We start from the raw sequence: 12,929 nt of genomic DNA, 5'->3' as shown, positions 1-12,929 counted from the left end.
TTTTTATGTAGATTATCGTCCGTTTTTCAGTGCAGGCTGGTAAATATTCCCATGTCCTTTTTGTCCAAACTGTTTCAGCAGTGAAATGTTAGATGGTAAAAGCATATGATGGAGGAGACTTTTGGGTTTATTTCTCTGAAAATAGAAACAGGATTTTAGTGAAAGCTTCCAGCTTTTCATAAATGTTTTATCAAGCCTGCCCAGCAAACAGAGCGACAGTGGCATAAAAGGGTTTCTGAACATTTCCAAAAAGAAAGAAAAAAGACTTGTTGATTGATATAGATTTGTGATAAAAAAAAAAAAAAAGACATTTACAGATGAACAAACCTTTATAGTTTTTTTGTGGTGTTTTTTGTGTGTTATTAAACTTTCACAGTCAGTTTTTTTTGAGCAAAAGCCAAATTGGAGCTTTTAGTTTCTTCACTGTGGCAGCAACACTTATCCTCTTAGAGACAGTTTTAGGTCTCAAACTGAAGCCGTTCCAAATACAGGATGCTATTTGTGAGGACACTCCAAGACGCGGAGTATCGCAATCTTTGATATAACTGTTGAAGCAGTCAGCGAGGGACGCCGTTGACGCTAACGCGTTCTGAAGCTGCTTTTGCACCTGCTCGTTTGTTGCGGTCGGGTCAACAGCTCATGATTTATCTCCTTGTGGTGTAGTGATAAAACCCAAACAGCTGATCCCTGCTCAGTCACAGTTAGACAGACACGTAATGCCGTCGTGTGCAACTTGAAGTGATTTGATCAGAATGTGTGAGGAGAGATGCAGCGATGAGACATTTTGTGTTTGACCCACATGTTTTATGGAAGAGGGATGTAGGCACTGTAGTGTGACCGGACCTCTGCAACAAAATGAGCTTTTTAGAGTGAGTACATGCTGCAGCATTAATACAAATTTTTAAAAAAACACACCCTGTTTTCTACTTTTTAATTTTTAGAAATATAAAAATCAGTCAAAAACAGACTTTAAAATGTATGATTATCTGTCAGTTTGATGAACATTTATCTGTTTTTTCTTTATTTTGATTTCAAAATCAAGCAAGTAGAGGATCTTAATTGCCATCTGTAAACAGAAATTATTTTTTTTGGTTTCTAAAGGAAACCATATAACATGACTGACTGTATGTATTCCAGTGGATTACCTAACTGGTTTCTATTTTTAGCCGGTAATCAGTAATATTGAGGGAAAAAAAGGAAAGAAAATAAAAGGAGCCACAGAAAAAGCGGAGAGCAGAAAACTGGGACAGCATGCTGGGTTTTGTGTGAAACCAATAAAACTGTTGACACGTTATACATTCAAAATGCATACTAAGATGAGAAACAGGGAAGGATGTGTCAGAATAAATATAGAAGAGATGATCAGTAGATGTCAGAATTTGGCTTTGTTTGAGCCCGGAGACTAAAGAGTAAACATGTCACCTATGTATGATGTAGCCTCCTTTAAAATTCAATCAGTGGCTTCGTGATGTGATAGTGATCTGACTGCAAGATTACTTATTAACGTTTGATGGATATTATCTATGATTTCAGGGAAGAGTTTCAGCATTTTATAATATAATTAGAGTCAATTCTGTTTCCACTCCTCAATTATAAAATGATGATGTTTGGAGTAGCTGTGTTCATTTGAATATATCAATATAAACATCATGGATGTGTTGGTGCATCCAAGCACTGTACATTAATGATGATGATTCAGCAATCATAGACTGTACATAAAAGTGGGCGTAGCCTCTGGGTCTGACTAGTGAGGCCAATGCAGTAGCGCCATGAAGTGCAATACCACCGAGGGCCACTAGGGGTGGTTTCCAAAAAGGCTCTGGCTCCATAGACTCCCATTCAACTTCTGTCATGAAATACAAAGTCAATATATCAGTCCACAAGTCATTATGGCGTAATTTGCTAAAATCACTCCTTTTTATTATTTTTATGGTGATCCATCTGAAAATAATTGTGTCATTAATTAGATATTAGGCCACAAAAAGCATCATGTTTAGGGGGGCAGGTTTCCACTATAGGTGGACGGTTGTAGTCTCCTCGGAGATCGAGTCAGATCCACCCCTCACTCTTCACCCGCTCGTCCAAATATGGTCACGTCTAGCTCCAAAACAGCAGGATGGCCATGACAGACATACCAAACTCGAGGCTTTAGCCAACTGGTGGCGTCACTGTTGGTTGCCGCTTGTCAGCGACACGTTGGTCTCTCTGTCTTTGTGAGGACACTCAGTGATGTAATGTTTTTTCTTAATCCCTCCCCATCAACAAAACCCCCATGCTAACCCCAACCCTAACCTAAATTTATAGTCCTAACCTTAACCCCAAAACCAAGACATTAGCCTCAAGTTGTGAGGACCAGCCTAAACGTCCTCACAACGTGTTTGCCCACACGGATATGTTTTTTTTTTTTTTTTTTTTTTTTTTTTTTTTTTTAAATCAAAATAGGTTCACATAACCATAGAAAGACATGTAAACACACACACAGTGTGTACTTTGTCTTCTGGGCAGACCCATCCCTCATCCTGCTTTAATTGGTCTGCTGTGAATCACTTGATCCAGCGTTTCAGCCGTGGTCAGACCGGGCAGGTTTATTAGCCTCCATCAAAGAGCCTGTCAGCCTTCATCATCTGCTGCTACAGTACATGACTGCTGCTGCTGAGCCTTTGACCTTTTGATTTGTGCACTGAAGTCTCAGATGATGTCTCCTTGTTGCTGTCTCAGCTTCATTGCATTGTGATGTATTATAAGTATTGCATCATCTCTGAGAACAGTATTTTTGCTTTGCTGACTAATGAAGTTTCATGCTAAACTTATGTATTTGCCTCTTGGAAGTTAAACCTCTCATTTCCTTTGTAGACATTTTCTTGACATTTCTATTATTAGTGGTGCGACTGCTGATGGATTAAATACTTGTGCGACTTCGAGAAGACATCCTTGCTGTGTGCAGATGGTCAGTTTTCTGTATAAATGTGTGTGTCATGAAGCCAAAAAGCAGTTTATGACTCATCCCTCCTGAAATAAAAAAAACACCTGCCAGCCACAACTGGAAAGCTTCCAAAACTCTGTTCAACACCCAGTGGATCCGCAGCCTTCGGACATGTTGTACCTGCCAACTGGCCTCTGGATGTTGTGCCCTTCATTCATTATTGGAGAGAGCGCGCCATCAGCTCTGTTGAATAACTCTGAGAGGATTAATAACTGGAAGGAGCCAGACTCTCTTTTAGTATCTGATGATTCATTGTCAGTGCACTCAGCCACATCTGTGTTTGGAATTCAACAGCACCGATGTGAATTTGACTTTTTTAACACAACATGGTGCTCGTGTCTGTTTGAGTTGCTTGTTAATGCAGCAGAAGGACGGTCTGATCACTGCTTTGATAAAGTGCAAAGAGATGGTGTCTCCAACCCGCAGTTACCAGTAGCTCACAACCCTTTTCTGAGTCGATCGTGGAAGATTTGAACAAGAGGCCGTGTTTCCCACACATAGACATACTGTGTGGACGGACCCCAAGTATATTTGGCGATCCATCTTATTATTTCTTAAATTTATTTATTCTTTAACCTTCTAAGAGAACGACGCTATCGACTGGATCGATTATTGAGTGGACAATCTCCCCTTTCTCCCTCCACCTGTGTCTGCTCAGTGTAGCAGGAGTTGAGCTCCTCCCTAAATATGTTATATTTTGTATTAAAACTTTTCAGTATTTAGAGAACATCTGCGTAGATCTCAGCTTTTTAAATAAATGCTCCTAAACTTGAGTAACTCACGGACAGTTTCATTTTGTCAAAGTTGTTCTCAGAGGAAACAATGTTTGAGACCTCCGGTATAAACACACATAAATAAAATAAATAGTCAGAGTTCTACTTCAAGTGCCTTAAGTCTGAATCTGTTTTTCCGTGTTTCTTTGCTTCCTGAGGGGCACGTTGGTAATCTAACCACAAGGCATCTGCTGCAGGACTGATAGCTTGACAGCCCTAAACAACTTACAGTATAGTGCCAGTTTTGGTTGTTGTTTCTGAAGTGGCATGCAGAAAAAAGCTTCCATACAGCACTTGGCATCCTTAGGTAAACACAATCAGTCTGAATAGCAACATGTTTTGGTTTATATTAGTGATAAATCCGTCATAAGGAGTACATGTAAATGATTGTTGTGTGTTCTTGTTCCGGTAAAATACATATTTTGCAGCAAAATTAATTTTACTTGGGAAAGAACACAATTTATTTTAGGGCAGATTTTCACTGGGGACGTTTAACCCTCATGTTATGTTGAGGGTCAAATTGACCCGTTTCAAAGTTTGAAAATCTAGAACAAATATTTTAAAGTACTTTTTCTGTATCAAACTTCTTCTGCTTGCCTTAATTAGTGTAATCAACGTAAAAAAAATTAATAAAAAAATAACATGTATTTGCAACCCCTCCCTGCAGGTTTATATTACAGAGATGATGTTCGGGTCAATTTGACCCGGCAGTGAAAGTGGAGGCTGCAAGGAGTCAGAAGGGTCAAGTTTAGACCATTTCTTTCTTTGAACATGTGAGACAGTCTTTCTTACTCCCTCCCACCATGTTTCACCCCATTTCTCTCTCACACACACACACACACACACACACACACACACACACACACACACACACACACACACACACACACACACACACACACACACACTATTTCATCCCAATCTTGCACATACACTCTTTTTCTAACTACCCCACCTGTGCGAGAAATACAGACACTATTTTGACAGGAACCTTTCTTTCTCCCGCGGGAAAACTGCGCCCACACTTAGCAGGAGAGGGGCGAAACATACAAAATGGTTGCTGAGGAGTCCTACCAACTATACACTCTGCAGATACATACAACTCAGCAGCTTACTGTAGGACAACATGAGCGACAGAAACAAAAGGACGACAGCCCTGGAGGCTCTGGAGCACATCCTTGATCACGACAGTGAAATAGAGGAGGGTGTGTCTGAAGATGAAGACCGTCTTGAGGTCAATTCAGATTATAACGGGACTGATTATGAACCATCAGATGAGGAATGTGATACACCTGTTCCTCCAAGCGAGACAAAAACAGAGGTCATCCTCACCCAATACACATCAGCCGAGACTGTCTGCCAGAAATATTGTAAAGATGGTGGCAGGCCCAAACAGGATGGCAGTGACTCATGTCATAGACATCAAGTCAGCTTTTGAGCTGGTCATTTCAAACTCAATACAGAAAGTGATTCTAGAAATGACTAATCTAGAAGGGAGACGTGTTTTGGGGGAGAAGTGGAAGGAGCTGGTTGAAACTCAATCCTTATGACTCATTTGGCTTGATTTTGAGTGAGCCTGAACAGCAGAGGTGTCTCATCTCTATTTATCTACATCACCCCATGAAAAAAAAGAAAGTTTCAAAATGCAAATACAATTTAGGAAAAAAATACATGTTAAGGTAGACTAATGCAATTTATATCTAAGTTTTTCCAGTGTACCTAAAACATAGTTTGAACATGTATTTTTCATGAAAACGAGTTCCTAATTGAACTATGATGTATGGAGGGGTGAATAACTCCATTCCACTAAAAACTGATTGAATTGTTAGTAATGGTGCTGGTGATGAGGTACAAACTATATTTATGAGGATTTTTTGGTTTCTGACAACTTTTGGATGATTAAACATTGACCCGGGGACATCATTGCTGTACCTAAGAAACAAACATAACAGGGTTAAAGTTCCCATATTTTAAACTTCACTGGTGATTTATTTGCGGTTTGGTATCATAAGAAGATCTTTTTTGTTGTTTTAAGTACTCAAAAACATGTTTAACATGCCCTCGCTTACCAATGACCCTCTCTTCTGATTGGCTGTCTTCTTTCTGAGGGACACACATACACACAGACTAACTATGGGTTTTCCTCAGTTTTGTAGCTTGCTAGCTCACCAACAGAATGAGTTCTGTGTTTTCTTCTACATACATTATAAAAGATTGGCTTGTGGGCCGTGGTGAGGGCGGACTCATGACATGAGGGGGAGTTTGTGACATCACAAACTGACAGACATCTAAACAGCACAGTTTTCTCAATACCAGCTGTGTGCGTTTCTCTTTGGATTCAGTGTATTTATGGAGCACCTGTAAATTTTTTATGATAAAAAAAGAAAATGAAACATGAATATTTACCATTTTTGTTCCCCTTGCTTTAATTCTGTCAGATTTGACTTCAAACATTGTCCTCCTAGTATGCAGCCACTTAAATCCAAAGAAAGAGCTTTTGAGTTGATAAAAAATGCTGCTAATCAAAGTCGCTCTCAAATATGTGAGTACGCTCACAGCGATAAGCTTAAGAAGCAGCAAAGAGAGCTTGACAGTCCTTTTTGCGCCCTCGATTTGGTCTCTCAGGCTACATAAAGGCTGTCATACCTTATTTGCGGCGCTTGTGGGGGCTCCAAGAAATACTGGCGGACATTACTTGTACTGTCTACTTGTGTGCATGTTTTTCAAGTGAGAACAAAAACCCAGAAATTCAATGTGTGTTTTAGTTACTATGAGCAGCACAATAGCCACTATATATATATATATATATATATATATATATATATATATATATATATTTTTTTTTTTTTTTTTTTTTTTTTTCCATGACTGAAACACTGACTCCACCTCCTCCCGTGATGTGTAATCACCCACCGCTGCGGCGCTGCACGCCGTCACAAACACACCACAGCACATCCTCCCACTGTTCAGCTGCGGATATTATCCCTTTGATCATCAGCTACAACTAATGAAGCGATGCCTCCGACGTGTCCGATGGGCTCCACAATTAAATGCTGTGCCACATTCAGGACGTGACAGATTTAGGAAGCATGAAATGTCAGTCACTGTCTTCCACTTCTGACGTGATGGATGTTGTGCAGTTTGAGAACATATTGTGCATCTGTTCAACACTGTTCTGTTTATCTATTAGAGATAAAAAACGGATTAAAACCGGCTACAGTTTTGCATACAGTTTAAAGCTGAAAGGATAAAAGTAGAAACAGCATGTTTGTGTGTCTGTCCTTTGTGTGCCACTTTGTTCTGTTTACTGGAGGGGGAAGGGACGAGTTGTGTGATCAGTATTGATCCTCGAGAGCTTGTGCTCCGGGCCAAATGTATCTATGCTGCATCTGTGAGGTGTCAGTGTGAATGCGAGCGTGCACACGAATGACCCACAGAACAAAAGGTTTATGGGCAGGTTGCAAAAAACGGGAAAGAACAAAAGCTCCCTGTTGAGTTTTGACTCGCACAATTAAGCTGTATTCACAAGGTGATTGCGGCAGCGATTTGTCAAGCAGGTCACACACACACACACACACACACACACACACACACACACACACTCATAGAGAGGGTCAAGGTCACTGCAGGACTGAGCACAGCAGCGTGAAATTATGTGTCATACTAATAGCAATCTTGTCAGCCCCGTGAGGCCGCTGGGTACGGCTGCTCGACCAATTACTGATCAGGTCATGTGATGCTGGTCTGCTGTTACTGTACTGTTGACTGTGTCAGAGCAGTCATATTGTGTAGCAGCATTGTACACCTCTCGCTGCACCTTGTTCCTCCGTCATTAAATCAAAATATAATGTGTAATGTATACAGTGTGGGGAAGTTACTTTCCACATTTAAAAGGGTGAAGTTTAGTTCCCCTGTTGATGTAGCTATTTAAATTATTTCATCAAAGCAATGTAACTTATTACATTTGATTAGTTTTGTTACAAATGTTTTAAACCGGGCAATAAAGCTGAAGAGTCCTGAAAGATAAAACGTAAACTGTCGTCATTTTGAGGCTCACGGCAGAATTCAACACTGATTACTGTCCAAGTTTTATCCAAAGTTCTTCAAAGTAACTTGAATAAAGATGGGAATGTTTTGATTTTAAAGCTCCACCACCAAAACAAATCCCAACGATGAAGATTATAACTGACTGCAGTGAAGGAAAAATGTCACCGGAACCTCAAATCAAGTCTAGATTCAGGTCGTCTCCGTGCTGATGATAGAACCATCAAAAGGAGCGATGCACATTGATTTGATTGGCAGGCGAGAGGCGGTGCCAATTCAAATAAGAGAACCAATCAAAAACAAGGCTCAAAATTTGAGTGCATACTGTCAAATGAATGGAGCCTGTCTGAGCGTAGACAGAAGGCTGTTTAATTGTTGTTTTATAACAACATATACGCTTTTTCCCAAATAGAATATATTCAGATTAAAACCCCTTTTGTTGCAAAAGTTTGAACAGTAACTGCAAATTAAATTTTTTCCCCCTCAGTAACTGTAACTAATTAAAATTACTTTTATGTTGTAATCTAATTGTGTAGTTCTGTTACATGTAGCTAGTTACTCCCCAACATTGATGTTACAACTTTAGATGCAAACCAGGACAAAATGTGGCCCATGGGTGTGTGAAAACACACCGTATTATAATGGTGTCAGGAAAATGATTATTTACTCATGAATTCATAAAATGGATCAGGTTATGTAACGTGATTAGCTAAATTTAAATGGAACAATATGCCTGTTATTAGCAAGTGTGTGGGATGAAGTGTTTGACGATGCTGCCCTCATGTGTCTCTTCTCAGAAATGCAGCAGCTTTACAGAACCACGACCAAAACAACAACTAAAATCCCTTTATCAGTTACAACTCTTTCTTTTCAGTAATTTTTTTATGAGTAGTTTAAAAATATAGATAAAATAACATATCCATCTTTTTTTTTTCAGGTCATGGACACACTATCTAAACTTTCCCACACAATGATTACACAACAAACTGGAATCAGGTATGATATCACATAATCCAGAACAATACAATTGTATTTCTTTGTATTTAAATATGTAAAACAATGTGATCATGTTGAGATGTTCTGTTTTGTTGTTGTAGTTGTTTTTTTACAAACTTGTATATATAAAATTAATAAATTGTTATTTAATATGATGCATTATCATATGACATGATATGAGATTTTAAACCTAACAGAGTGCTTTCTGTTTTCCCTCCACAGGCCCTTCCCTACAGAGGAGAGTGTTGAAGATGAGGACATCTACAACCACCTGGAGGACCTCATAGAGTAGGTTTCCTGCGCTCCTCCCTACCTACATAACAACCTTCTCGGATGGACAATCATACTTTTCTCTCTTATTCAGGTTTTCATAAGAATTTGATTTTAGAAAGTCAACTGTTGATTTTGTCTCCAGTTTCCCGACCGTTTAAAAATCTACAGACTGTTGTTGATGAGGCTGATTTGTTCCCTGGGTCTCGTCTGGAAGGCAGCCACCTCCTCCGAGGCTTTCAGCATGCGCTTGCCTCGTTTCTCATTTAACCACAAGTTGTGTGGGACTGTGAATTCATCATCTGTTATTTGAGCCCACATTTGATGCAAACATTTATGGAAGCTTTGCAGATTTAAAATGACAGATTTTTGGGTACAAAAATATCCTTAAAAGTTCAAAGATAGTTGCCAACCCCTCAAACACGATAGACCTTGTGACTGACATATGATAGCAACTGAAACCATCATGAAATTGCCGTTTGAATTTTTTTTATTTAAATTAACTTGTGAAGAAGGAACTAAATAATAACATTACATAATCCTCCTCAGCTGCAAAACACAACTGCTGGCACAATCCCATGAAAAGCAATGCGGCAATAAAAACAGTTGACTGTGGCCTGTTTAATATGGATTTTTAAAATTGAATGTAGTTTATAATATTTTTGGACTGAATGTGTTAGGTCCCAATTTATGCACAAGTTTTTGCCGATTTCTTCCTGCTCTTTATTACAACAATGTATTTACATTCTAGTGAACACCTTTTGATAGTCACCCAGTGTAGTTGTCTGTTAATTGATAAAGCTTATATTCGTTTACTGTCGGCTGCATTAGAATCTAACTGGATATGAATATAAACTATTAACAAATATAGATAATATGGGATTGGTTTTGAGTTACATTTTAAAGGGAGAAATACTGAAACTTCACAACAGGCTGCCAGTGTGGCTGGAATCAGGAGAGTTATTGAATGTGGAAATGTCAATAAATATTACTGACATTCAATTCTAAAAATAGAAATACATGTCATGTAAATGACCAGTGAGTTGGAGATTTTAAGTATTTATTATGTACTTACATGGCCCACAGTCACCGAACGTATTGACAATTTCTTAAACATCATTTGTTTTACCAATATAAGTGTATAAAGGTTAGCACAATTTAAATTTTTTTTTTTTTTTTTTTTTAAATCTTTTGAAGTCAAGAGCCTACATTGTCAATGTTTAATCCTCACCTTTTCACCCGCCCTCTACTCTTCACCCTAATAAACCTGAACACTGACAAGTCTTAGTCCTTTACATGCTGTATGCACAAGTCCTTTTTTGACAATGTTCCTCTCATGCTTCATTTCCTTTGAGGACATTGGTTCTCAGTTACATGTATAAAAAGTCCAGGAACACACACACACACACACACACATGCAGTGAGTCACGTCACCTTAGCCCACTTGCTGGCACAGTAATTGGCTCAGACATGAGCAGTCAGAACAGGCTTGTGCCGGCACACATGAAAAGTCTTTGCCTTTGTACGTGTTCCTGAGCCACTTTCACAGCCGTGGATTAAGTGTTGTCCCTGACTAACAAGATTTGCAGCACAGTATTAAAATCTGAAAAACCAGAGCCGAGGGTGTTTTTTTTGTGTGTGTGACCCTTTCATGTGGTCGGCATGAGGAGTAAAAACCATTACCCACTCACTGTAAAACTCAGCATCAAACAGCTGCGTGATGTAATGTAATGTCACTACCATACTCTGTCATGTGTGCTGCAGTGAGAACGGAGTGGAGGACGAGGAGGATCTGTATGACTGCGTGTACGATGATGAGGATGGCGGCGAGATCTATGAGGACCTGATGAAGACGGAAGCCATCCCTCCTCCGGTTTGTCCACCTCTCTGTGACTTCACTCACTGATACTGATGTTTGGACAGTTCAACACGTCACCATGTGTGTTTAAGAAATAGGCTGGTTTTGGGAAGTGTACATCTCCTTCTTGACAAAAAACAGATAGGACAATTAAACCCACTGTCACATCTGTATTCAGATTTTCCAGATGGCGAATGTTAAAATATGATTTGTTTTAACATATATGCGTAAATTCCTAATTTCTGAGAACATGTATTTATTGAAACGTATGACTTTTTGACAATGCCTAAAAATGTTGCAACTTTGGTTGAAATTTATTTAAAAAAAAACGCTGACAGTTTGTGATGTGTGTACCGAGATAGTCTTTCATAACTTTCTCAAATAAAACTGTCCAAATATTACAAACAGAAATCATAGCTGATGAATAAATATAAGGCTAATAAACTATAACAACATTATTTGTAATATTGTTGAACTCGGTGGTTTAATTTCCACATAGCCCATTTTGCGACCTTTATATCTACTATATGTGCCCATTAAAGCTGATTTGAAAACTGTTATTCAGGCTAAAGGAGCAGTGTGTAGGATTGTAACCAACTGAAGACCTCTCCCCTTAAAAGCGTGTACGAAAATCTACGTTTGCTGTGAAACTCGCCAAAAAACGTGACGTCCCTCCCTAGAGTCAGTGTTTGGTTTGTCCCTTCTGGACTACCAAATCTAGACAGTGCAACTGTCAAAGAGGATCTGGTCCCTTTGTTGATATTTAGGTCTCATTGTAAGGTAATGAAAACATAAATTACAGTTTCAGGTGATTATACCCTCTATATACTGTATATGACATAATTGATCTAAAGTCTTTATTCATTAAAGTATTCTAATCGATTTGTTTTTTCTATTTCTACGTCTATTATTGCACTAGATACTAATTTGAAACATACCTTCTTGCTACCATTTTAAACCTGCAGATACTAAAGAGCTAATTTTGCTGCTTAATTCTATTTTGGCCGACATCATAAATGCTTTGTTCAGTAAAAAAAATCCTCGTGTTTCCTGATAATTGGCAGACGGTTCAGCTGGCATGTGTGACTCCCTGACCTTGCTCAAAGGGTTGGACCGGCTACATCTGGTTGAAGGCTCAACAGTTTGTCAGCCCACAGCGCTGACACACAGTAACACACCTGTGTGTGTGTGTGTGTGTGTGTGTGTGTGTGTGTGTGTGTGTGTGTGTGTGTGTGTAGGCGTTCCAGAAGCAGGAGACTGACATCAGGAGTTGCTGTTTAACAGAGATCAAGCAGACAGAGGAGAAATACACTGAGACCCTGGAGTCTATAGAAAAGGTACAAGCTGGCTCACTGACGGTTGACATTGTGAGGACATCGTCGTATCTTTTTATACCGGAGGGTCCCAATGTTTTCAGACCTTCTACCTTTATGGTACCAAACCAAATGTCCTCAGTACCCGGTTCAAAAGGGTTTTCATTAAATCAAATTCACTGACGCAACGATATAGCCTCAGAAAGGATGCATATCAACAGCAGGACCGTAGACTCCTCTTCAGCATTGATAGGTTTGTCTGACTTGTCGGGTTCAGCAACGCCACTTTCCTCTTGACTGTTTGTTGGACTTCATCGTATTATCAAAACCAACCACTGAGGAGTCTGACTCCGACCGCGTCAAGCAACCGTTTGCGTTATGCTGTGACGAACGTGACCTGATGTCAGCTTAAAAAAGTTATTAGAAACTAATGTTTACATCACTGTAATGTCATGTGTCTATCGAGCAACTGTTGTCTGTAATAAATCAAGATTAAATGACAATTTAGCTCATTTTTCATCCAATCGTTAGGCCTTTTAGCACGGCTCTCGCACACCACCACGCGGAGCATTTCGTACCACCAGTCGTACAAGAACCACAGTTTGGGAATCACTGCTTTCCGCTGACTGAAATTTGCATGCTGTGTTTGATTCAGCAAAGTAGAGTTCAGATTTTGTACGTTTCTTGGAAAC

The 12,929-nt window shown here is 39.3% G+C and overlaps 1 protein-coding gene across 2 annotated transcripts in view; it reads left to right on the top strand.

Annotated features, from left to right (window-relative positions):
- Positions 1-12,929, top strand: part of LOC138199361 (guanine nucleotide exchange factor VAV3) — a 96,464-nt gene that overhangs the window by 34,554 nt on the left and 48,981 nt on the right. For both annotated transcript variants that reach the window (XM_069151404.1, XM_069151403.1), the window contains exons 3-6: positions 8,738-8,796; positions 9,019-9,084; positions 10,831-10,939; positions 12,163-12,261. In XM_069151404.1, coding sequence (XP_069007505.1) covers positions 8,738-8,796; positions 9,019-9,084; positions 10,831-10,939; positions 12,163-12,261 — 333 coding nt within the window. The remainder of the gene's footprint in view (positions 1-8,737; positions 8,797-9,018; positions 9,085-10,830; positions 10,940-12,162; positions 12,262-12,929) is intronic.

Source organism: Embiotoca jacksoni, unplaced genomic scaffold (assembly GCF_022577435.1).
Source record: "Embiotoca jacksoni isolate LCO1_2020_lvr unplaced genomic scaffold, fEmbJac1.0.p SCAF_17, whole genome shotgun sequence".
Taxonomy (NCBI): domain Eukaryota; kingdom Metazoa; phylum Chordata; class Actinopteri; family Embiotocidae; genus Embiotoca; species Embiotoca jacksoni.
The sequence above is the reverse complement of the archived record's forward strand: the minus strand, read 5'-3'. Positions and strand labels throughout refer to the sequence as shown.